Genomic DNA, 27,495 nt, shown 5'->3' with positions numbered 1-27,495 from the left:
CTACATTACTTTATTAGTAAAATTAGATTTTCACCCAGATCGTTTATTTAAAGGTCGCCCCAAACGTGAATTTCTTTAAATGTGGTGTGTAACGTGGATGAAGAATTTCATTGTCCTTTTTCTACTAAATTCATGTGCTTTTTTCTTTATGCATAAACTGGCCCCACATTAGGTCGGTAAGATATGTTTATTGGATAATTAGGTTGAAAAAAAAAATTAGTTAGAAAAAAATAATTTAAGTATCAAATTAAATTATTAATTAATATATAGTTAGTGTAATTATAAAATATGAAAGAAAAAATCAAAAATATTATCATTAAAACAATAATATTACATTATTATTTTGATGAATTCAATGACTAATTCAATGTGAAATTATGGATAATAAGGTTTTAAATATATGAAAAATACGTAATTTTTATCAAAATTTAAAGATAAATTTAATAAGTACAATGCTAGCGCTTTATAAATGATTATGGTTAATAATTTTAGAATTTGTACTTTTATATTTTAGCGCTGTAGTCTAATCCAAATGATCGTTTGTAATCTATTTTTTCAAAAGAATTGTACATTTACATGTTTAAACACTACATCGAAGGAGATGGACTCAAAAAATTGAAGTACCCATACCATTCTGGTCGGTTCGAAGCACAGCTCGTCTTTAGTCGCTCTCTCTCAGCTACTGTGAGCCAAACCAACCTTGGAACTTGGAAGAACAAAAGCGCGAAAAGAACTCAAATCCATAAACCCCTTCCTCCTCCTCTCTCGCTCTTCCGCTAGGGTTTTTGTACTTCAACCTCTCTCAAGCGCCTATAATGGCGAGCACTAACTCCGTCGACGCCTCTCTCTGGTGGGACCCGTTCACGTTCCTCCTTTCCGAGCTTGAGAATGCCCCTCTCTCCTCTGACCTTCCTCCAAATCTGGTAAACCCTAACCTTCCCCCCCCCCCCCCCTCTCTCTCTCTCCCATATTAGTATATGAAGTAACTTTATGCATATTTTATATATAACGTTGAATTGTTCGGCGTTTATTTAGGTGAAGAAGTTAAGGGACAATCACACCTGGTTCGTTGGCACAGTGTCGTGCTTCAAGCCACCGAATGCGAAATCGAGGGAGGCTTTGAATTCACAGAAAATTAAATTAGGGACTCACCAATTGAGTATACAGCCGGAATTGAGAGAAAAGGCTTTAAATATCAGCTCATACTTGGTGAGTTCCTTTATCGCCTTTTGCTAATTTGTAATTTGTTAGTTATGGAACTCATTATACTCATTACCATTAATATTCTAGGTGGTTATTGATTCACCACATTGTTCTTCTTGTTTGATTCAGTGTTTAAACGAGGTGCAATCGTACATTCTTGTTGAAAGGTCTCTCGAGGACAACAAATTAGGTGCTCACTCTGTAGTTCAAGAATTTCTTCATATGGTTAGTAGCTTCTTCTTTTTCCTTTATTCCTCGAGCCATAATTGGTTTATAGTTCGAAGGTGATTTTCTTGTTATCCAATTGATGTGAACGTTCAAAATGCCATTGTATTACTTACTCAATCCGGTCTACCTTAGTTGTAAGTGTGAAATGCTCTTTGCGTAGAGATATTGAATGCTATATTTGAAGATTTTTTCCACTGCTAGCCACTTGTGTAACTTTGTTTTTCTCCCCTCCGTATATTCTGTTTCCTTTTGCTGTTTTCATGCAGATATTGCTTCAGTATTACATGGAACGACAGTGCTTACTAAAGTGTACCAGACAAATTCTAGTACACGCCTGTAAGTCCATTGTGGAGCTCTTCTGATTCCCAGTTATTTTCTGTTCTCTAGTTTTGAGTTTATTCCTTTTATTGTCACGGAGTGGTTGAACCATGTGGATTTTCAATCTAACTATACCTGCAAACTTACTCCTTAGCTTCAAGGTTTTGAATTGTTGCTTATTGGTTCTGAGATTTTACACTTCCTACCATAATTGTACTAATCTGGGTGCAGTACATGCTGGCACTGGCTCCAAAGAAGGTCAGATTATTAGAGAGGAGGCGCTAAAGCTGTTTTCCAATGGACTTGAAAGGAAATTAATATCTGTACTGGAAGATCTCCTATCCTCCAGTCATCCTGAGCAAATGGTATGTGCAGTATTTGCACGTGTCTTCTACTGTGCACCCTGTGTGATTGTAATAGATTGGTTGCTGCATGACAGATATATCAGTTGGGCATGTGAATTTATGATGTTAGACCAATAGAGTTTTTATATTGACTAGCAACACGATCAAATTTTGTTTTTTTGATAAGTAAGAAATTTATTAAACCATGTAATTAGGCATAGCCCAAGTATACAGGAAGTGTACAAGAGAAAAAGACCTAATTACAAGCTAAAGCTGAAAAACAGCGCAAAAGTCATTAAGACTAGTCCCATCCATAACAATAACCGAAGCCCAAAGCAACAATGTATGAAAAAAGAAGTCTCTAATCCCTCCCACTGATCGTTCTTTGTTGTCGAAACAACGCCCATTCCTCTCATTCCAAAACACCACATAAGACAAAGAGGTACTATCTTCCAAACGGCCGCTATTTCGCGATTACCTTGAATCCCTCTCCAACAGGCCAAGAGATTCACCACCCTCTTGGGCATCATCCAAGTAATGCCAAGCTTAGCAAAAACCTCATTCCACATCAACTTATGTTAATGGTGCACTGGGTCTTGTACTCTCTTTTCAGTAGCACAATGCAGTGTATAGACTTCAGGATGTTGGAATAACGTGCTAGCTCATTTTTGTGTTTGATTGCAGTCGGGTTAGTGAGTTAATGTTGTGCCAAAAGGGGGAGTGAGGGAGGGAGGGAGGGAGGGAGGGTTAGCCAGTACATAAATACTGGCTAACCCTCCCTTAGTGGCTTGGTCAAATTTTATATGGTGCATGTGATCACAAGTTTTTTTCCCTTCTGTTGTTTCTTCAATCATGTTTGTACACAGCTAGTTATTAAAATGTAGATGCGTGCATGCTCTATTTTACAGGAAAAAAGTGGTTGCTTATTTTCATTTTGATCACATGTTATCATAGCTGTGCTTTTAAAAGTTTAGTTGGCTTGTGGGGATGCTTTGTAGGATGTTGATCTTTTCACTTTGTGGGCTGAGGAGACATTGATAGAAGACAATTTGGTTCTAGACAACCTCTTCCTAGCATATTATGAGTCATTTTGTAGTTGCGATGGTGGAAGATGGAAAAATATGTGCTCCCTCTACAAGGTATTTTCTAATCTTTGTAATGGTACTGTTTTTTAAATTCCTTTTATCCTGATCCTTGCTCCAAAACTCACCTGCAGGGAATCATATCTGGGGCTTACAACTTTGGAAAGCTGGAAATATCATCTGATGCACTAAATTCTTCTTATCGTGCCAAAGTTCAGCTGCTACTTATCCTTATAGAAACCCTGGACCTGGATATTCTTCTCCAGATGGTTCATGATGAAATTCCTTTCAGGTTTTTAACTAGTTGTTAGCAACCTTTTATATATGCTTACTAGGTAATGTGGAAAGTTATATAGGAGCCTTTCTGTCTGTCAGAGAAAAGAATGACTTGTCAAACCTTTTAAATACCCTAGTATTAGTTGATGATTTCGCACAATTACTGAGCAATACAGTGTAAAGGTTTTGGCACATTGAATCCCAAATGAATAAATCCCCCATGAGGTAAAATGCATTGAGTCATTAATGTATTAGATAATCCATAATGTAGTCTTTACTCTCTCTTCCTAGGATCTTGTGTTTAAGTACAACATAGCTCAATGGCATCGGAGAAGATAATGATGTCAGATAACCCAAGGAAGCGGAACATCATTAATGGTGAATTAGTGTTGTATGTTTAAGAAGGATGGAGAGTCAGCTGATCATCTTCTTCTTCATTTTGAAGCTGCAAGTGATTTATGCTATTTGATTTTGCTATTGAAGTGGTTTGATGCTAATTGGGTTATGACTAGAAGGGTAAGAGAATTGTTGATGGGCTAGGGAAGAAAGCAGGGGCACGGTAAGTTTTTTGGTAGCATGGAGGTTGGCTCTTTTATGTTTAATGCGGAGAATAAGGAGAGAGTAGAATACCCAGGCCTTTGAATATACGGAGGCTACTGTGGTAGAGCTACATTGGTGTTATACCTATCAACTAAGGACTCATGTGTAGTGCATTTATTGAACTAGACATGAGTGTCAGTGTCTACCTTTTGGGGAGCAATTGCTTGTTTGACTGATAACCCCAAGGGATTGGCCCAAGTGGTAAAGGCTTGGCTTGGGGTATCACTCCCTTTAAGGTCCAAGGTTTAACACCTCATGTGTGCAAACAATCATTTGGAGCCGCATCTTCTGGTGAAAAGCCATCAATTTAACCAGTTCCATATAGGGAAACTTTCGAGGGTGCAGTGCATGAGACTGGGGTTTACTCTGTAGGGGTGGGTTTGAAGGGCCTTGCCTTGGAGAGGTTCCTCAACATAAAAAAAAAAATTGCTTGTTTGACTGATGTTGGTACTTATATTTTTGTGATGTTGTCCAACACTACTGCACTCTCTAAGTTCTCGTTCTGTGTTACATCTTTTCTATTAGCCAATAATGCCATATTTTAGGGAGACTTTGCAAAGGCAGTTGGGTTGGATTTGTGTAGATGTATAGTGGACAATTTTGAAGCCTTTTGGTTGTAATTGGAAACTTATTCACTTTGATTTCTGTTTTTTGTTTTGGTTCTGATTTTTTTTTTTTTGCTGATTACTGTCCCTTACATCGCCTTTTCATTTTAAACCCCCCATTTTTCATTTTTAAAATAGCTTGTCATAATTTTTCGAAGATGTTTTTCAATTTCTCAGGAAGGGTGTCTCTGTTTTTGCATTGCCCGATATCCTGGAGATGGATGCAATAATCTCCAGTTTCAATGCTTTGGAATTGAAAGAGGCCAGTCCACTAATTCTAGCATGGGCAGTGTTTCTTTGCCTAAGTTCATCACTTCCAGGAAAGGAGGAAAATAATGTTCTGATGGTACATGGTTCTGTTTACTGAATCGTTGTTTGCCACACTGGGATTTATGATCATCTCAAATTTGACCATGCTATCCATTTTATTTTTATTTTATATTCCAGGAGATTGATCACGTTGGTTATGTACGTCAAGCCTTTGAGGCTGGATCCTTGAATTATTTTCTTGAAATTCTTCAAAGTGATGTACTGAAGGAAACAGATGTGAGTTATCTAGTTTGTAACAAAGCATTCACATGACTCATTTCTAGTGTTTCTCATTTATTTCAAGTGTTCTGACTGCTTTGTCCTTCTTTTCATCATAAACAATGCAGCTCTAGTAAACTACATTTTTTAATCCAAAGAGAAAAGGTTTTGTAGTCTATTGTTCAACATTGAGTTCGAATTTGACAACATTATTTTGGTCCTTGCATTTTCTGGTAGTTTTGCCTTTTTTCCTCTCAAGTTCTTGTATATGTTCCCTTTTTTAAAACAAGTAACCTCTCTTTCTTACTTCTTTTCTCGCCATTTGCTTTTTACCCAGGGACCTATTGCTGGTTATCGAAGTGTCCTGAGGACTTCTATTTCTGCATTTATTGCATCGTATGAGATTAATCTTCAGGTAACTATACTATGTATATCTTCAAGTTGTTTTAAATGAGTTTATTGAGCGCTTTTCTGATTTATCCCGCTTTCATCATGGTGCAGATAGGGGACAGTACTCTTAATTCTATATTGGATGTTCTCTGCAAAATTTATCGAGGCGAGGTTCGATTGTATAATGATCAGTGTTCTTCAGGGTCATTCATTATATTTCAGCTCCTCATTTTAACTATTGTTCATAGTTTTCTAATTGGGAAATATTTTTCTTAAATTTGCAGGAGTCACTTTGTATTCAGTTCTGGGACAAGGAAAGTTTTATTGACGGTCCCATTCGGTGTCTTCTCTGTAACTTAGAGGGTGAATTCCCCTTTAGGACCATAGAACTTGTTCGCTTTTTATCATCCCTCTGTGAAGGAACTTGGCCTGCAGAATGCGTGTAAGCAAAACTTGTTTAATTTCAGGTTGATCCCATTGGCTGAATCATACATCCCTTTTGTAACATAAATGGGTTCTATGATTCTCTTTTTTATTTTATTTTTGAATATACTACTGTTATATGATATTTAGTCCTTTAATACATTTGTTGTCTTCATTCTGCTGATAGGTATAACTTTCTTGACAAGTCGGTTGGCATATCATCCTTGTGTGAGATCAGTAGAGATTCTTTGGTGGATGACATTTCACAAATTGTTGAAACACACCTGCCAATTAACATTCCTGGAATTGAAGGTTTATTCATTCCTGGAAAAACACGTGGACACATTTTGAAAATCATTGGTGATAATACTGCTCTTGTACGATGGGAGGTAATTGGACAGTTTTTAATGGTTTTAAATTAACGTTTGCAATTTTGTTATGTTAGGCCCTTTGGATTCTGCTGGAAACAAGGATGTTCCTTTAATCTAGGTTTCAAGTCCATTGCTTATGGATGGTTGATTACCATTTCAATTGACATTTTTGGATGTTTCTACACTATTATATCTATTTCCCTTTCTTCCTTAGATTTCCATCTATTATCGTGGCACTAACTTTGTGGTGTCTGAAAAGGCCTACTCTTATAACACTCATGTGATTGACCTTCCTCTCTGGACTGGATGAGGTGTTGTAGAATGTTTTTCATATCTTACATGGAATATTTATTTAATATTTTGTCATTTTACTGAAAGAACTTGAGTCCATCAATTTATTTATTTTTTGGTGCAGCATTACAATGAAATTGATTGTAACCTTGAAATCCATGTTTTGTCATGGTTGCATAGTGAATGATATCTACCTTAAAATTCTGGTCATGGCTAATTCTTCTTGAATCTCCTTTTTTCACATGTTCATGGTTTTGCTTCCCTGGACCCTGGACACATGGTTATGGTCTTGCTGTCGTGTCAATTTGGTGATTCAATTCAGTTTTTATATTAGCTGCTCCTTTTTGCTGATATATGCATCTTTTTTCTGTTTGTAGTATGTTCAGTCTGGCATGCTGGTATTGCTTCTCCGTTTGGCCCAGGAGCCGTATTTGGACAAAAGTGAGGAAGTTTTCCTTACTCTTGACCTGCTTAGTCGAATGGTGTCTTTTAACACGGTAATTTGTTTGCTTTATCTAACTATTGTTTGATATCCTGCCAAATCTGATTTGGAACTGTTTAGGTTAGGTCACGTTTAGGTGATTTTGATAGAAATTTATGATAGTAAATTGACTGTTGCCTGAGAACGTCCATTGCTATGTGGTGTGTTAAAGGAAAATGTTTGAGCTGCATTAGATGGTGGTGGACGTGGATAGATCAGAACGTCAATAGTCCTTTCATAATCTAATCGTGTGACAAGCCTTTGATCTATTTCAACCTGGATATTGATCTTTGTATGGACACTTCTATTATAAATTTTTTCTCTATGATCAACATGGTGCCCGAGTTACTACACTAGAAGATTCTTTGATGCATTCTATTGGGAATGGTGTTGCTGTCAGAAAACTTTGGTCCTATAGTTTCAGCTTTCTATAGTGATCTGACTCGTATTCAATAAACCTGTTTATCTCTTTGTTTTTGTCCCTTTTTGCCCTGCTATCCAGTCAACTTGGAAAGATTCATTGTTTTTTTAACTGAAATGGCTCTGTTTGTATTCTCGATCTGAGACTTGGTTGCATTTTAAAGATTATAATAAACTGCGATTTTAATTTCTTATTGGTATTGTTGTGGCTCTTGGAGTTTGTTTTTCCTTCCACAGGATCTGTACTGCCAAGTGCTTTATTTGGCCAAGAAAATAATTTTTCTTCTCTCTTGTCGTTGGCATTCTTTTCCTTAATTTTTCATTTGTGTCTGTTCCGAAATTTCACCTTTAAATTTCCTGAGTTGTGTCCTGAATTTTTATTTTATTACTTAGATTCACTCTAGGAATGTTTAATAGATGAGAAGTGTTTAATAGAAAATCTTGACTTTTTTTAGGTTTATATAAATTTCTGTATGGTTTTGGTTGCGAAAGTTTATCATTATCTCTGTTCTTTGTTGAGCTCTTCCTCGATTATTTCTGTGTGATTTTTATTCCGGCATGATACCCATGTTCATGCTCACATTTGACTTCTCTGTCCTAAGCCCGTATCCATGATGATGGACGGAGCTTGAACATGGTTGCCGCAGCTTGGCTAAAGCCTAGTTTCATTTGAACAAATCCAGCTTGACTGTGCTGAGATTGAATACCCCAATGCTTAGCTTGGGTTGTTTCATCCCTGGGTCTTAGTGTTAAATAAAGTTCATCCTTTATAGGGCCGGCAGTTTTTTTTAAATAAATACGGTTTAATTTTTTCAGTTTCGATTTCTTCTCACCTAATTTCTATCAATTTATCATATGTAGGCTTTGTGTTTTGCTTTGATGGAGATTGGCAGCTTATTGCATCCTGAAGAAACTGGGATGACTGAGACAATGGACAAGAATATGTGGTAATTAGGACACTTGGATGTTTTTTTCCCTTCCTTTTTATCTTTCCTTTCCTGGGTTCATTTTCTAGTCGTCCCTTTCATGGTTATGCTTCTTTTTAAGTTGGAGATAGTTTGTTGTCTTTATGTCCACTGTAGGGTGGCTGAAACCATTTGCACTTTGGTCAGAAATCTGCCTCCAAACTCCAGCAGTGCTGCTCTGATGTCCATGTGTGTCAAGATTCTGGGCAAGTTGTTGAAATGGTATATGTTTTTGTTTGGTTGCTCTGAATGAATCTTTTGTTCGTGTTTGGTCTGGTTCTTTGCTATTACATATTTGACATTTGTGTGTGAATTGTTTATGGCCATAAACAGAAACAAAAAATACTACAACCTCAATCATTAACATGCCTATTATCATCAATAAAATTCTTATTTACTGATAAAAAATGCATTTTTTTTGTCAGTTCCCCATCTCATGTTGCTGCGGTGGTTCTAAAGGCAAATATATTTGATGTGGTTTTAAGGACAAGTGTCTACGATGTTGACAGTAATGGTTCATCAAGGTGAATCCTCTAGTTCAAATTTCATGTAACTTTTTTTGTTAATCAAATGTCAAAGTGTAAATATGTGATTCCGCAGAATTGCATGTTTACTAAGTGCGGTGGCCTCCTTGCTTTGTGTTAACAATCCGTGATTTTTATTTTATTTATAAAAGAAGAACTATTGATAACTTATTAAAAAAAAAAAAGAAGAATGAATTTATAGTCTGTGTTTTAATTCTTTTTATCTCCTTTGTCTAGTGGATCATGGTTACTTTCTGGAAAACTGGCAAAGATGCTTCTAATTGACTGCGAGCAGAACGATAACGACAACCCGCTGGCTATATCAGGCATGTTTCTGGTAGTAGTTTTCTTGTGTTTTGCTGTATCTTTATATTTGTCTCATCCATAAACATTGTTCCATGAAAGAACCAAGCATATCAAAGTTGATTGTCATTTCATTAGGGACGTGGTACTGAGTAAGCAAATTACTACTAATGTGAAATATGAGGAGCAGCTTGGGCCCTCCTCCGAGTTATGAAGTCAGTGAAAGACTGAGCTGGTCCTTGCTTAACGAGTTCTAGTTTACGCCTAGAAAACTGAATGTATGTATTGTATGCATAGTGCGTCACAAAGACGTTAGCCAGATCAGGCCATGTTCAAATGGTCTTTGAGTCAGTGTTCATCAACCAAGCCAGCACGAATACTTAAAATGATAAGATCGAGTTACTTTCCCTTTGTACACTCTAAAAATTGGTTAAAATGTGCTGGGCCCCTACTCCCTCTCAAATTGGTATCTTCTTGATCAAAACTTGTCTCTTTGCACCTCTTTGTAATGGGTTTACATTGGTCCTTGAAACTCTTGTTTCCTTTTTCTTTTTGTTTTTACCTTTGTATGGATTCCCCCCATCCCTATTTAAATCTCTTGCTTTTTTTAGGACTTTTTAAAGTAAATGTTTACTTAGCAAAAGTGGAAAATTTTGCATTTCCAATAAATATCCTATTAATTTCCAAAAAAGTAATTAAAACTGTCATAAAAGTTGTATCCACCTCTAAGACATAGAAGAGTTTTTTTTTGATAAGTAAGAGATAAATATTATATATGAGTGAAGTAGACATAACCCTTGTACACAGGAAGTATACAGAAGGGCCCCTAATTACATTCTAAAAGCGATAAATTAAAGACAAGAAATCATGAACATTATCCCCATGCAATACAATAGCGGAAAACCAGCACATTAAAGTGTGGAGAAAAAAATTCTTCAACTTGGCCATTGTGCGTTCCTTATCATCGAAGCATTGCACATTCCTTTCTGTCCAAATGCACCACATAATGCACAACGAAATCACCTTCCACACTGCAACCACTTGATGACAGCCTTGCATCTTTCTCCAACAACCCAACAAATCCACCACCCTCATAGGCATAACCCATGCAACATCAACCCTTTGAAAAATCTCATCCCACAACACCCTAGTTACCTCACAGTGTAATAAGAGGGGATTCACAGATTCTCCATTCTTTTTACACATATAACACCAATCCATCACTACACATCCTCTCTTCCTCAGGTTGTTCGTGGTCAATATCTTCCCAAGAGCAGCATTCCAAGCAAAAAAAGGCTACTTTAGAAGCACACGAGTCCTCCAAATATTCTTCCAGGGGAACGGAGTATGCTCTTGTGTTGTCAAGATGTTATAATACGCCTTCATTGTACATATCTTATGATCATAAGACCTCCACGTCAATCTATCTCTCTGTGCCCTATGAGTCCCCATAGAATATAGTAGCCTAAAAAAATCTGAAACAATAGATAATTCCCATTCATGGAAATCCCTAATAAAAAGAACGTTCCACTGGTGCCCCCCATGAGAAAAAAACCGCACATCCGCCACTGAAGTCTCCCTATTACCTGCAATGCGATATAGAGCCGGAAAAGCCCTTTCCAATGCTTGATCTCCACACCGCATGTCCCTCCAAAAACTGATTCGATTGCCCTCACCAACAACAAAGCGAATTTGATTTACAAAACTTGGCCACCCCTTCCTTAGAAATTTCCATACACCCACCCCATACCCCCCTCTCACTTCGTTAGAACACCAACCACCTCCAGCGACACCATGTCTAGCGTCAATAGTTTCCTTCCACAAAGATCTCTCCTCCAAATGATATCTCCAAAGCCATTTCCCCAATAAAGCTTTATTAAAAGTTCTCAAATTACACACTTCCAACCCCCCATTCTCAACTGAGACACATACTGTCTTCCATCTTACCAGATGGATTTTTTTCTCCTCTCCCATGCCTCCCCATAAGAATGCCCTAAAAAGTTTCTCCATCCTGTTCACCACCCCTATAGGCATAGGAAATAGCGATAAGAAATATGTAGGAAGGTTAGTGAGAGTACTCTTGATGAGAGTGAGACGACCCCCTTTTGATAAATACACCAGTTTCCAACTAGCCAACTTTTTTTCTACCTTCTCCACCACCCCATTCCAAGTAGCTCTATTCTTGAAAGTTGCTTCCAACGGAAGGTCTAGATATTTTATTGGAAGAGAGGACACCTTACAATTCAGCAGACTTGCTAAACTACGGATATTAGAAACCTCACCTACATGAACCATCTCAGACTTGCCAAGGTTCACCTTAAGCCTTGACATTGCTTCAAAACAGAGTAAGAGTGCTCGTAGAGATGTACCTGGCTAGCATTCGCTTCACAAAAGACTAAGATATCATCTGCAAAAAGAAAATGTGAGATGATAGTAGGGCTACTAGAACCATTGCCCACCTGAAAACCAGATAAGAAACCTCTCCCAACGGTCGCTTGCACCATCCTACTTAAAGCCTCCATAACTATAATAAATAAAAGAGGAGATAGAGGATCTCCCTGCTGCAAACCCCTCGAACTATCAAAAAAGCCCGCGGGTGTGTCGTTAACTAGAACTGAGAACCGTGCTGTCGAAATACAATGATGCATCCATGAAATCCACCTAGTCCCAAAACCGCACCTCTTAAGCATGTATAAGAGAAATTCTCAATTCACATGATCATAAGCCTTCTTCATATCAAGCTTACAAAGAACACCAGAACCACCCTCCTGCAGTATGTGGTCCAGGCACTCATTTGCAATGAGTACCAAGTCAAGAATCTGTCTCCCACGAACGAAAGCGTTCCGAGACTTAGAAATAATATGTTCCATCACTGGGCTAAGTCGATTAGCAAGAACATTCGAAATAATTTTATAAACACTACTAACCAAGCTTATAGGACGGAAGTCTTCAATAATCAAAGCCACTTGTTTATTAGGAATGAGAGCAATGAAAGTCGCATTAAGGGATTTTTCAAACTTTTGAAAAGAGTGAAATTCACTGAAAACTTGCATAACATCACCTACATAGAGGAGTATTTTAAGAAGTTAATTATCAGGATCTGTCTTTGTGTAAGATTGTGCACGGACTGTCTGATATCATATTATCTATGTGTTCTATGGGCTCTGACATGCATGGTTCAAAAACTTTTTACAGTATTGGACTTTACTATGCGGCTTGTGGAAACAGGATTAGAGGATGATTCTGTCCTGGCTCTAGTTGTTTTCTCCCTGCAGCATGTGCTAGTTAGTCATGAGTACTGGAAATACAAGGCGAAGTATGTGCGTTGGAAAGTAACATTGAAGGTACACCTTGGATCTCTCTGGAATGCTACAACTTGGTTTCCATTTTATGTTCTACTTAACTTTTTGTAGACATGTACAAAATAATCCAATAATTTTGTTTTTCTGGATTTCTTTTAATCAACCATTTGCTTGAGTCTTGATTGGTACACATAATACTGCCAAGACAGGTGAAAGTCCAGAACAAAGAGCCTTAAGCATTGTAAAACTGCAAAAAAGTTTATGCTTTCTCTTAAACCCATGCAAGCAGATATATATTCAGGATAATTAGCCAACATTGGTATGTAAGAAGTTGTTAATGCGTCTGAATCCCATATTTCTTAATCAGTACTTATATCCTTTAACTAAAAGGGCTTAACAGTAATTATATATTTTTTCGTTAATTGTCATTTCAATTTTACATTTCTACTACAAACAATAGAAGAAAAGAATGTGCTTCCTTTCCACTTCTTCCCATCTTTCCACATTTCTGCCCCTCCTATCAAATGATCTCTTTAAGCCGTTGATTGTATGTCAACTGTATCTTGTGATGCTGGTGCACTTGGGCTATGCCTATTTATATCCTCAATAAAATCCTTGTTTTACTGATGAAAAAAACTGTATCTTGTGATGCTCTTTTTGTTGTAACAGTGATGGACGCCTTTGTTGTCTGTCTTGTTTCATCTGTTTTTTTCACCGTTTTCTAATGGAATTTACTTCTCTTTGCAAAGAATATATTGAGTTCATAAGCATAAGTGGTTTATATCGAAGTATACAAGAAATCTGTCCAACGTTCACTGGGAGGGATTAGAGATTTTTTTCCCCCCATACATTGTTACTTTGGGCATAGGCTATTGTATTGGATGGGACTAGTTTTCGTAATCTCTATGTTGCTCTTTCCAGCTCTTAGCTTGTAATTAGGTGTTCTCTCTTGTATACTCCCTGTGCACTTGGGACCTTGGGCTATAATAGAAGAAGCATCTGACTCCTTCATGCATGCTCCACTGGGCTCGGACGGATATAGCTCAGTTGGTAGAGCAGCCTAATTATGTTGATTAATAAATTTTTCTTGTATAAAAAAAACTATTTTTAATATGCAAGTACTGATTGTTTCCTGATGAAGCTCTTTCTGGTGGTTGTGCGTGTGATATAAAAAACTTTGCTCTCCATTAACCTCTTGTCAGGTCTGGCCTGACTCTCAAATATTATAAGTGGATGGTAGGGGGATAGAGACAGCATTTAATCTATGTGTTCCGGTTTTTATTTCTTTTGTTGGTAACATTTATCTTCCAGTTATTGTCCACATATTGTTTTGTTTTTGATTTCTTTCAATGTAGTTGAATGTACCGATTTCTATGATCATGTAGTTCTTATACTTTAAGATCTTCAACAGTTAACTTTTTTTTTTTTTTTTCCCAGTAGTTAACTTGCTTGTTGTGATGTATAAATTGAAAATCTCAAAATTATTGCACGTGTATCAGCCACATTCTTTTGCTGGCTTTTAAGGTGTCTTTACTGGTATTGCAAATCTTCTTTGTTTGACTTGTTGGAGGCCTGATTTATTGCAAACCTTGCCAAAATAACATGATAGGCTGATCATGTGTTTACTGTTTTAGGTGCTGGAAGTTATGAAAAAATGCATTTTGTCAATCTCATACTACGAAAGATTGGGTGAGGTTATTCATGACGTCTTACTTCGCGATTCTTCTATCCACCACACACTCTTTCGAATTGTGTGTACAACTACACAGACCTTAGAGGTAAGCTATGTTCCATCTCTACCAATTTTGCCTAGCCATGACAGACAAGATTTCTGTTCTCCTTACTGATGTGAGAACAATTCCCTGCAGAATCTCTATGTTAGCCGTCTATTTGAATTGATGGAGATTGAAGGATTACAGCTCGCCATGAGTTCTGTTCTAGATATTCTTTTCATCATGATCTCCAAATTTTCAAAGGTATCTTCAATAAACAGAGCTTTGCATTTGATTGACATGCTAAGCTTGAATAATTTTGTGAAGTAGCATTTCATGTGAAATTTCCTCTTATAATGCTAAATAGATGTAGTTTTTTTGTTTAATGTATGTCTTCTCAAGTTCTCATGACTCTTCCTGTTACACTACAATCTTGAGCAACCTATCAAGCTTAGTTTTGCTAGTATATATGCATGTGTTGTAGATATCTTTCTCATTCTGATTGTTGCAGTGATTTTATGGATCAGATAATTTAAAATACAAATTTGAAACTCAGTTCTGTTGATTTTCCAGGATGTATCTTCCAGCCTTCCTATCTTTTATCAAGCAGTGCTGTCATGTATGACCAAACCAGTTCCTGTCGTGGCTGCCGTTATATCCCTAATATCGTATTTTCGCAGTCCTGTATGTGCTTTCTCCTCCCTCAATCTGTACGTGATCATGCTTAAATTTTGATACTCTTCATCTCTCGTTCCTTGACAATGCAATTAGATCTTATTTCCTACATATAATGTGTTTCCGTCACATTCGTACAAAAATTCACCAGTTTCTCACCTACTTTTCTCTGTTAATGGTTGGTCATCCAATAAATATTCATCAAGGAATTTATAGGTTTTTGCAGCAAAATTTTGTGTTAGACATGTCAAATTGGTTTGAATACCCTTTACCGAGGGTTTGCTTTCATTATATAGAAGAGAATATACAAGATTGTTGCCAGATTCTATGCGTCTAATATGCTATACAAGGTAAGTATTTACATCAATAGCTAATCTAGCTAGAAAGGAAATTATCATAAAAAATACAATAAATCATATCCCAAATCATATCTCCATAACATCCCCCCTCAAATTGATGCTGATAGATCAAGAAACATCAATTTGTCAACCAAGAACTGATGCCGGTGCTGAGAAAGAGCTTTAGTGATTATGTCGACAGTTTGATGTTCGGTGGAAATGTGAGGAAGAGTAATCACATGTTTGTCAAAGGATTCTCGTATGGAATGACAATCGACTTCGATATGTTTCTTACACTCATAGAAGACAGGATTAGCGGTGATCTGAATAGCACTGGTATTATCAGCATGAAGAGGAGTGGACTGAAGTTGAGGAAAATCAAGTTCACCCAATAACCCACGAAGCCATCTGATCTCAGAGCATGCGGAAGACATAGCACGATACTCAGACTCAGTGGAGGACTTGGAAACTCTGTCTTGCTTTTTACTCTTCCAAGAAATGAGTGCATTGCCTAAAAACATGCACCAGCCAGTAACAGAGCGACGGGTATCCGCACATCCGGCCCAATCAGCATCACTATACCCCCACCAACTGTAAGGAAGATTCCTTAGAAAAGAATAACCCGCGTGTAGAGGTGCCCTTCAGATATCGGATATTGCGGCGGACAGCGGCTAAGTGAAGATGTCGGGGGGCCCGCATAAATTGACTGACATGCTGCACAGCAAAAGAAATGTCAGGATGAGTAATCGTCAAGTAGTTCAAACTCCCAACGAGCTGTCGATACAAGGATGAATCTGAGAGAAGTTCGCCTTCCTCCTGACGAAACTTAAGATTTACCTCCAAGGAAGTAAGAACAAAGTTACCCGATTGGAGACTAGCCAATGAAATTAGTTCTTGTGTGTATTTATGCTGGTATAACAAAGTACCAGTCGGAATAATTTGCACCTCGAGGCCAAGAAAGTACTGCAAGGGACCAAGATCTTTCATGTGAAAAGAGGCATTGAGATGCTGTTGTAATTGCTTAATTAACTCAGTATCAGAGCCAATAATCACAATGTCATCAACATATACCAGAAGCAATACAATTCCTGCAGAAGTCTTTTGAAGAAACAACGAGGAATCAAACTGACTCTGAGTAAAGTGAAAAGCAAGTAAAGTAGAGCGAAATTTATCAAACCATGCACGCGGAGCATGTTTCAGTCCATACAAAGATCGGCGTAGCTGACAAACCTCTGAGGAAGGTGTAGTAAACATGCCGGGAGGTGGAGACATATATATTTCTTCCTTCAAATCCCCATGTAGAAATGCATTCTTCACGTCCATCTACCGGAGAGACCATCCCTGCGATGCAGCAAGTGCCAAGATAGTCCGTACAGTAGTTATTTTGGCAACAGGTGCAAATGTCTCTTCATAATCAATACCATACTCCTGTCCGTTCCCAAGGGCTATGAGACGAGCCTTATATCGGTCTAGTGAGCCATCAAACCAAAACTTGACTGAGTACACCTATTTACAACCAATAGGTTTGGCACCAGAGGGACAAGTCACAAGATCCCAAGTGTGTTTGTCTTGAAAAGCTTAGATTTCTTCTTGCATGGCCTGCTGCCAATATATTACACAAGGTTGCTGACCTAATGATTCATTTTTTGTGCTTGGGGTTGTAGACAATTTGATAATATGTTTAGAAATTTTGGAAAAAATTATAAAACGGAGGTGTGCTCTTTGGTGATCACGTGTGTTCTGCTATCATCAACTTTGCACGTGTATGGAAAAATGACTACTGCAGTGTTAATTTTTTGTCTGGACTCAGACATGCCTTCAATAAGGCATCTCCTACTGATGGATTTTTGCATTGCACATAGACATGTATGCATAAATTACAGATAGACTATACAGATTGGATTGGAGTTTATTTGGGCACTTACTGTGCATTGCTTTGGTTGCACCCCATTGGTTCATAATCCTGTATACCTTCATGGATTTATTTTCCTTCTAAGTTTTATCAATGTCACATGGTACTTTATTTTTTAGAATGTTTGGTGAATTTTTTTGAGTTGTCTATGCAGGCAATCCAAGTTGGTGCTGCCAGGGTACTGTCAGAATTGTTGATTGTTGCAGATTATTTGCAACAATATTTGGTTGGCAATGCATGCTTTGGTTTGGATGATAAGCAGGTTTTCCATTTTATGTTTGAGTTTTTCTCCTACTTTCCTTCTTTGTAGCATTCTATTGATTAGATGAGTTGTTTCTACCTTATTTTGATTAACTGCTTGGTTTTAGATTACAGATTTGAGGCATTCTGTTAACCACATACTACTTGAGCAATCATCATGGAATGAAGATCTCTTTGTTGCCATAGTCATTATGCTCACGTCTGCAGCAAATTATCAGGTGTGATACCTTCTAAACCTTTTTGGAGGTTTAAACAATGTTTGGAATAACACGTTTACATGCTTTGGACTAAATCTGATTTCGTTTGAGACTTGCTCCAGGTTTGATATTTTTTTGATGATATGCTCCACCTAATTCCTCATTCTTTATTATTATGTTGGAGAATAATTGACTTGTACCTGTACATATTTTTTAGTAAAAATGTGGTGCTATTGGTTTCTGAAGCTTTTCTGGATCGAGAAGATTCAGTTAGATAGAATGGATCTCTGTATAAGATGTTAGATCTTTCAAAATCAGACAGTTTCCCAATACGATTGTATCAACTTTTATTTATTTATTTTATCAGTAAATAAGATTTTTTTTATAATTAATAAGAATTTTATTACCAAGAATAGGCACAGCCAAAGTACACTGGAAGTATACAATGGAAATACTTGCTACACACTAGAAAGCAGGAAACTACGACAGAAACAGATTTAGTACATTATCATCATTCCTTACAAAGATCCTAGCCCACAAACTCAAAGTAGAAAAGAAAAAATAACGAAGATCTTCAAAAGAACGCTATTTGTCTTCAAAATATCTTCAATAGAAAAGATTTTATTGATTGTAGGAATAGGCAAAAGGCCAAGTACACAGTTCATATACACGTAAACCCTCGTACAACTTTCTAAAAAGTTTTTTTTTTTTTTTTTCTTACATCTCCCATTTGATACTCGTAAACCCTAGTACACCCATCTAGCCGTCACCCATTACCCATTGTTGATCGGAGAGTAGCACCTCACCTCCGTCACAGATGTGGCTGACGGACCCCTGTGTCCTCGCCGAGGGCCAGCCGGTGTCGGTCCTCTCCGGCGAACAGTTTCTTTTCGCGAGACTACTTCTTGGAGCTTATTTTCGCGAGATCCAACCACACTTGCCGGCGAGGGCATCCTCACCACCTCCACAGACAAGGCCGACGGGCCCCGGTGACCTCGCTGAGGGCCATCTGGTGACGGTCATCCCACCGGCGACCTGTTTTTCCCTAGGTCTTTTTTTGCTGCCTTCCAAAGTGCTCCGGTGGCCGTGCTGCTGCCTCATAGGGCTACGGTGTGTCGGCGACCAACAGCCGCATCTTTCCATGGTTTCTGAAAGATGACATTTGGTTGTTGACCAGGTTTCTTTCTGGGTGTTGGGGCTATTTGGGCTTAGAATGGTTTCTTCTATGAGGTTGATCATAGAATCTAAATCCTTTACACTCGTGAAGAAGGGGAGCATGTTGGGTATTACTGACAGGAGTCGAAGGGTGATTTCAAAATTGGTTCTGGGTTCAACAACAATACAATGGCTGGCTAAGGCCATGACTGCGTGTACAAATGATAAACATGATTTTTACTCCACTGTGTGGGAAGGCAGGCGTACTTTCACTGCACATCGCTGCTCAAATTCTTGAGGACGTTATATGGCAGTAGAGGAGTATGGTGGTGGTGGGAGGTAGAATTTTATATTCATCCCCAAGGAGAAGGGCAGTTGCTGGAGAAGGATGGGGGAGGTACTGCATGATTTTTCCCACGGCAAGACCAATCCTGTGGAAGGACAGAGGTGCTGGAGGGGGGCCAGTCCCTCCAACTCAAATGCAGGGGGCTATAGAAGACGTGTAGGTGGCGCGGAAGAGAGCTTGGAAGGGAAAGACCCAAGTACATTCTCGGTGTCGAGGCGATCCTATGCGACCGCTTTAAAGACGGGTCATGCCTCGGGGTTTCAGAATGAGGGGAGTTTGCAAATCACCACTCAAGACCCGCTTGTAGAGATGTACAATTCTTTAAAGGAGATGGAAACCCAACTGGTCAAGTTGAAGGCAGCAATAATTTGCTTGTCTACGAAAATAGACTTAATATCAGCTTGAGACAACATAGTTGTAAGAAACAAGACGGGCCCGAACCCTTTAAACTCTAAAGGAGAACGGAAAATTGGATTCGGCTCTGTCTTCATAACCTGATCGAGGAGAGTATGGCGGGTCAAAAGGAAATCTGGAATATTTGAAGCGGGGTCTACATCCAGTATCGGCGTTGAGACATCAGTAATGGAATGCCATTCGCCTCTTGTTACACCCTTGGTCCTTGAAAAAACTATGGCTCCCTCGGCGGAGTAGAACGAAAATGGTGCTTCCGAGGTCTGAAAGAGATGTAGAATCCGATACCACTCTAGAGGTGAAGGAACTTGCTGTCACTCCAGAATCTCCAATGGGCCTGAAATTGTTGGAGAGAATCAATGGAGTTGCTGGAGAACCAATGAGCATGGCGTTGGTGCCTTGTATAGAGGAATGTCCAGAGGCGAGAGTGCAGTTGGATGCTGTGTCTGGGGATAATGTTGCTCCCTTGGTCTCTCTTCATCTAATAGCAGATTGGATTTTGCCCAAAGTTAGCAAGATTCAGCAGTTTGTGGGAATTTCACATGGAGGATGTGAAGACCAATTTAAAGAACTAATTACTGCGATTGAGGCAAGCCACGCGCTTGAAACCAAATCAAGTTTCAAGAAAAGTAGGGAGTTACAACGTCTTCATTGGGAAATCAACTACGACACTAAGAGTGGTAGCTCAACTAGAGGGAAGTCCAAAGGGAGGGCATTGTGAAGTTTTAGTTCTAAAGGAGGAAATAAGAGGTTGGGGTTGGGTTTTCGGGTAGCGTTTTAGTTCTACGGGAAGCAAGGGGTTGGGGTCATGCTTAGTGTATTTTGGGTTGTTTTTTACGGGTTTTTTGGGTCATTGGGGTCAATGGGCAAGGTGTTTTCTTGTATACATCAATGTACTTGGTTATTCCTTCTTGATATATATATAATATTTTTACTTATAAAAAAAAAATATACACAAGCAACACCGAGTGATGTTCTAGTGATACAAGAAAATCATGAATGGTCATGCCATTAAAATCAATTACAATCGACCATTGGAACAAAGTGTTAAAAAAGAAATCTCTAAGTGCATCCAATGACCACCCACGATCTTCGCAGCTTCACCTGTTCCTCTCCCTTCAAAGACACCACCATAGGCAGATTGGAACCATTCTCCAAATTGCGGCAATCTGAGAAGTGCCGTGGAGATCTCTCCATGAAGCTAAGAGGTCAACCACCCTTCTTGGCATCACCCAAGCCACACCCAACCTAGCAAAAAATTCATTCCACAAAGTTGTGGCAGTCTCACAATGTATTGGTAGATGGTTGATGGATTCTCTGCTCTTTTTATACAAACAACACCAATCCAATCCAAGACTATGATTTGGCATTTCCTTAGGTTGTGCTTAACAAAGTTGATAGTTTGGACCTACAAAACAAAAATTAATAATTTGGGGTTTCTGGCACATTGATATGAGTAAGGTGGCCAAACCCAAGATTGTAAACCATAATGAACCCAGGAAAATTGATTTGGGCCTAATTGAGCATTATTTTACTAAGTTCAGCTCAATTATTGCCTAGATATGGTTCTCATGTAAATCTCTTGCTCATCTTATCATCTCTAGCTCTTCGTGGTATCGTTTCCTAACATATAAATTCTTTCTGCAGCCTGCTTTTCTTGTTGCCGTATTTTCTGCCATAGGGTCTAGAGATGTCCAAAATAGCAATGGTGGTGATGCGAAGCAAGCAGCAAATGAAACTTCCCTTGGGCCACAGGGTTCTAGGAAATCAATTCTGGTAGATGCACTCATGCACTATCTTGATAGGGAAAATGATCTTATCAACAGGTATACTTGTCAGTATTTTTTTATTATTATTAGTGCACTATATTTTTCATTTTTTATTCGGTTGCATCTTATCTTAGCTTCACATTTTAATCTGCTGATGTTTTTATCTGCAGCAATCCCAGAATCCTGTTGAATGTACTCAACTTCTTGAAGGCCTTGTGGCAAGGGGCTGCTCAATACACACATATTCTGGAGTGGCTGAGGAGCTCTGAAAATTTCTGGAAACATTTGTCCAACTATATTTCGTTAATTGCTGGCACTAAAGATGGGGCCCTTGAAAATCTGACTGAAAAGGAGGCTCTAGACTTGGCATGTAAATATCGCTGTCAATCTGTAATATTAGAAATAATGGCATATGAGATGTTCCTGCAGAAGAAGTTGTCACATGCTGAATCACTTGTAAAGCATGGGGCTGAGTTGAAGGACAGGATAGAAAATGCGGTCAATGTTGAAAAATCAAAAGCTGTGAGAGATATTGTGTCAAACTGGTGTGAGAGCTCTGTTTTAGGCAATCTGATCAAGTCACATACTTCTTGTGATTACAACAACGAAAAATTCTTCCGTGCAAAGGTGACCATATTCGATTCCCTATTATTTATTCTAACATGTTAATTGAGATGATGATGTGGTTGAGAATTGGGTTATTTACTTTCGACAGGTGATATTACTTTTGACAGTTAAGATTACAATTCTTTAGTCAACTAAATGAGTGCTTTTTATTTATCAGTTATGCTTATGCATGCCCTAATTATACGTTTTGTGTATCTGGTGTAGAATACATCTGTCTTATTTGATTATTATCTTCTTTATATTTGATATGAGAGAGAATCAGTTTAGTCAGTTGCAACTTTACAGGTTGCTTCCAGTTTATTCGCCGTGCATGTGATGGGTAGATTAGCAGCCCATGACTCAGGAACATTGTCTGTCGCATTACTTGAGAAGATCCATGTGATTTGGAAAAAGGTTCGATCCTGAATCTAAGACAGACAGATTTGCGTTTTTAATCTTTTTCTTCATTTCATTTTCTTGGAGTTACATCTAACTCCAAATTTGTATGTCATTTCCTGTTTGCAGTTGAGCACTCAGCGTGCCTTTTCTGAATTGTTGGCTCAATATTCTCAGTGTGGTTACAGGTAGAGCCTTTCAATAGTCATCTTTTTCTGATCCAAATGCTAAACTTGTAATTACAACTTCATGAAGTGAACTAATGATAGAGAAGACTGGTCCTTGGGGGGTAGGGGGTTTAGAACTAATACATCTGGATGTATTGTAAACTGGAAATGATCCTTTGTATTTTTAATGAAATTTTTTAGTTAGAAAAAAAAACTGTCTGATTACCATTTGTAAAATTATATAATTATGTCAGTTCTTCTGGAAATGAGTCAATCCTCTATTGTTGATTATATATACAATTTTCTCTTTGCGTTTCTGGTTTGTTTATAATTGTGCTTGACCACAATTCTAGATATTACTTATATTTTATATAAATAGGCACTTAAACCTGTAACGTGTTATACACACAACTTGAAATTATTTGGAGGAATTGCCCCGTCTTCTACATTAAGGACGTGACAAATTATATAGGCACTGGCTTGATATTATGCACTTTCAGTATTTCAGGTTGTATTTTTTTTTTTTCAAACACAAGGTTTTTGCTTAATTATCAGTACTTGTTTTTTCTTCTAACTTGCATATTTCATTTTTAGATGTGTGGAAATCAGTTTTGTAGTTTATTTACTTATTGCAGTGAAGGCAAGGAGCTTGGTTCTTTAATTCTCAGTGATCTTTATTATCATATACAAGGTGAGCTTGAAGGCCGTAAAATTGGTCCTGGGCCTTTCAAAGAACTCTTTCAGTATCTAGTTGAATCAAAGATTTTGCAGAGCTATCAGCATAAGTATGATGATGACCTTTCTGCTACTTCCAAAGATGTGTACTTGTTTGACCTTGTACGCCTCAGAGCAGATTTGGGATTAGATATGTGGGATTATTCGGAGTGGAAAGCATCCAAAGCAACTGCTGAAACAATGTTGCGTTGCATGCAGAATGCAAACTCAATGGTGTTGCTTGCAAATTCAAGGCATTCTGCACTGAAAGCATTAATAACTGTTTTAACAGTCTACCAGGATCAGGTGAGTTATCAGTTTTTTTTTTTTCCATTTTGAAGTTCCCAAGTTAGAAATACATTATTGACAGCTGTTTTGGTAATGATTGGATTTTATTTTTATAAATAAAAATATTTTATTAATAGGAATAGGCATAGTTGATAGCCCAAGTGCACAGAATGTATACAAGAGGAAACACCTAGTTAAGAGGAAGAGATAGAAACAAGAAAATCATGAAAATCTAGCCCATTGAAGTCAATAGCTTTAGCCCATAGGAATAAAGTACTAACAAAGAATAATTTAATCTCCAGTGAGCATTCCCTATCTTCAAAATTCGGATCATTTTGTTCCTTCCATATGCACCATAGAATACAAATAGGAACCATCTTCCATAAAGCTGGGATTTATTAGGGACAAAAATGCAAAGTTTAAGAAGGGTTGTGTACCTTTATATTTTATGCTAATACAAAAATGTGAAATAATGATCGTAATCTAACTTTTATGAGGACCGTGTATAATGCAATTTATCTGAGGTTTTGTTTTCTTCTACGGAAATTGATTTTTGTGTGTTTTGGGAAGTTTCATAGTATATGTGATAATGAAGTCGCAGTGAATGATATCATGCCTTACCACCGTGCTTTATTGTCAAAATGATGCTTTGAAGAAGGCAGGTGTGTTGGGCAGTGGAACCTATAGACGTTTGATATGGAACTTTATGTTTTATTATGCGTCCACTTTTTAAACGAAATGTCTGGAAAGGATAAATTGATGGTTATTAGATGGAAAACGTATAGGATTATAGCAATTTTGCAATTTAGATCTGCATCCTTCTACCTGCAAATTGTTGTGGAAGTCATGTCAATTAAAGCTACATTTGATGATTGCCTATAGTAAATTTTCTAGTGTTACATTGGAGCATAAAAATAAGTATGAGTCACATTTCGTGGATATGTAGAGCATGAAAGTAAGTAATTATCTTTAACTAAATGGATTGTGATGGGACTAGTTTTCATGATTTGCTTGTATCAATGTCTATTCCCTAGTTGCTGTTAGGTGTTTTCTTTGTATACTCTGTGAGCTTGGGCTACACCTACTTTGTTATCAATAAAACTTTATTTTACCTGTCAAACAAAGAAATTGTCTCTTTCTAAATGGAGCACAAAAGGAATTGTGAGGATTCTACAGCATGGAGAGGCATTGCGGTATTCAACGAAGTGAAACCCTTTATTTAAATTCTTTCATAGTGATTTCTGCCAGGCATGCAATTTGATTGTCCGGATGTGTTGAACCTTGTGTCAACATCTTGGTGATATAGCTAATGTAGTTCAAACTCATGGTTAGAATAATCAGTTTTTTTTTTTTTTGGAGAAAATTTGCTTTATTACAGAACTAATTAATGTTTACCCACTCATACAGTCACCAGAGCAAAAACCTGTTGGAGCAAAGGTCCGTGACCAAGTCTTTTTATCATGCATTGATCATATTTGCCAATGTTTCTGTGCCACAGTAGAATCATTAGTGCCAATTCTGGATGGCTCTGATGATATCCTATGTTTTCTAACTGGCCAAGTAGAATTGCTTCTCCATATTGTGAGATCTGCATATGAGAGTTTGTCCTTGCTCGCTCGTGTACTTGTCTTAAAAACCTTGGGTTCTGGCCTTAAAGTGTTGAGTGACTTGAGGCGATCAGTTATGGGGGTTAACACGACAATGAAACTCTTACTGACGTTGCTTCTATCGACTGTGGAGTTTACTTGCCTTGGTACACGAATTGATGGGGCAACAGACATGGAATCTGTCAAAGACTCGGCTGAGATTTCAAATGCAACTATTCCGCTTCTACCTATTCTCTGCAACTGCACTACTAGGGCTGAGCATTGCACTCTCTCTCTGATGACTATGGACTTTATACTAAGAAGTCTCTTGATGCCAAACACTTGGTTTCCAATCATACAACATCATCTACAACTGCAGAATTTAATTCTTAAGCTTCAAGATAAAAATTCATTTGCATCCCTTCCCATAATATTAAAATTCTTTCTGACACTGGCACGAGTGAGAGGAGGTGCTGAAATGCTTCTTAATTCTGGTTTTTTCTCATCTCTGAGGGTTTTATTTGCTGAATCCTCGGATGGTAGACTTTTCTCCTCAATTAATAGTGAGGGGAACATCTCCAGCTCATCTGACAAAATTGAAAAGCCTCAGCACATATGGGGACTTGGCTTGTCAGTGGTTACAGCTATAATTCAATCTTTAGGAGACAGTTCAACTGGCAGTGATATTGTGGACAAGATGATACCTTACTTCTTCTCGGAGAAAGCTTATATGATATTTTATCATCTCAATGCACCAGACTTTCCATCTGATGATCCTAACAAGAAAAGACCTCGGGCTCAAAGGACACAAACTTCTTTTGCTGCTCTTCAGGAAACAGAGCACACCCTCATGCTAATGTGTGCGCTAGCGAAACATTGGAATTCATGGGTTAAATCCATGAAAGAAATGGATTCGCAGCTGAGAGAGAAAAGCATTCACCTATTGGCCTTTATTAGCCGAGGAACTCAACGCCATGGAGAGGCTTCCAGCAGGGGTGCCCCTCTTTTATGTCCTCCTACCCTCAAGGAGGACTTTGATTGCTGCAAGAAAGCATCTGTCATCAAAAGTAGAAGTGGATGGTTTGCTCTTTCACCTCTTGGTTGTGTGTCAAAACATAAGTTCACTGCTGTCTCAACTGCTGTAACAATCAAGGATCAAGCAAATGAGAATAATGATGTTTCTCAAACATACTTCTCAGACGCTATTGCCTTAAAGATCTACAGAATTGCATTTCTTATTTTGAAATTTCTGTGTTTACAAGCTGAGGGTGCTGCCAAAAGGGCAGAGGAGTTGGGGTTTGTTGATCTTGCTCATTTTCCTGAGCTACCAATGCCTGAAATTTTACATGGTTTACAGGTATGATGATGATTTATATCCTTTTATCATAATCAACTATTTCAGCAAAATGGGATGGCAATGGTTTATAAGCTATTCGTTCAACATTTTGACGTGTTAGCGTACTTTTTATCGGCAAAACATCTTCTGTCCTGTACTTGATATTAGATGAAGTCATCATGTCGTTGAAGATCAATCTTTTAACACGGCAGTCCATCAAAATGCAGGATCAGGTCGCTGCTATTGTTACGGAGCTGTGTGAGGCCAACAAGTCGGAGCGGATTCATTCCAAAATCCAAAATGTCTGCTGCTTATTGCTGCAGATAATGGAGATGGCCTTATATTTGGAACTGTGTGTTCTACAGATTTGTGGCATAAGACCTGTACTGGGGCGTGTTGAAGATTTCTCAAAGGAACTAAAATTGTTAATAAGAGGTACTAGTCTTTTCACCCCTCTGACAATCTGATAATAACCCAATGCTTGGTTGCATGTAATAAAATTTTTGGTGATGTTCATTTTATGCAGCAACAGACAGCCATGCTTTTCTGAAAGCGTCAATGAAGTCCTTGAAACTTATAATATTATCAGTCTATCCAGGCTTGTTACAATCCGAGGGTTTCTTGTGAAATACATGTTGATATTGGTGAATTCCGTTGGCCTAAAAGGAGAGTAGAAAAAGGCGTAGGAGTTCTAGATTTTGTAAATAATTCGAGATAGCAACATGATTCGTGACAGTTTTAAAAGAAGGCGTGTATAAAATATTGGACATGTTTAAATATTTTATCATTTGTAGCAATTTCTTGGTCATTGGTTTTGTGATTCCAGGGAGGTGGTTTTTGAGAAAGATACGGCCATTAGGCTGAGTCACTTTACTATTTTGTTTCTATACGTGATTCCACATCGGTAACCGTGAACAAATGGCATTTTGAGAGCTGAACGTTTCGTATTTTCTTTCTTTTTGTGTGAGAATT

At 38.0% G+C, this 27,495-nt stretch overlaps 1 protein-coding gene across 1 annotated transcript; it reads left to right on the top strand.

Annotated features, from left to right (window-relative positions):
- The first annotated feature begins 630 nt into the window (after nt 1-630).
- On the top strand, nt 631-27,364 carry LOC109006573. Its single transcript, XM_018985901.2, has 32 exons — nt 631-923; nt 1,036-1,209; nt 1,333-1,428; nt 1,698-1,767; nt 1,981-2,114; nt 3,092-3,232; nt 3,310-3,467; nt 4,834-5,002; nt 5,104-5,202; nt 5,522-5,599; nt 5,686-5,745; nt 5,859-6,016; nt 6,185-6,386; nt 7,037-7,156; nt 8,422-8,507; nt 8,643-8,747; nt 8,951-9,049; nt 9,287-9,375; nt 12,548-12,696; nt 14,289-14,432; nt 14,523-14,630; nt 14,940-15,050; nt 17,446-17,553; nt 17,660-17,770; nt 21,309-21,487; nt 21,601-22,057; nt 22,343-22,450; nt 22,562-22,620; nt 23,235-23,619; nt 25,009-26,544; nt 26,751-26,958; nt 27,050-27,364. The coding sequence occupies exons 1-32, from the start codon at nt 816-818 to the stop codon at nt 27,148-27,150; spliced, it is 5,910 nt and encodes a 1,969-aa protein (XP_018841446.1). The 5' UTR covers nt 631-815; the 3' UTR covers nt 27,151-27,364.
- The last annotated feature ends 131 nt before the right edge of the window (nt 27,365-27,495 follow it).

Source organism: Juglans regia, chromosome 16 (genome assembly GCF_001411555.2).
Source record: "Juglans regia cultivar Chandler chromosome 16, Walnut 2.0, whole genome shotgun sequence".
NCBI lineage: Eukaryota > Viridiplantae > Streptophyta > Magnoliopsida > Fagales > Juglandaceae > Juglans > Juglans regia.
This window is presented reverse-complemented; position numbering and strand designations above follow the sequence as displayed.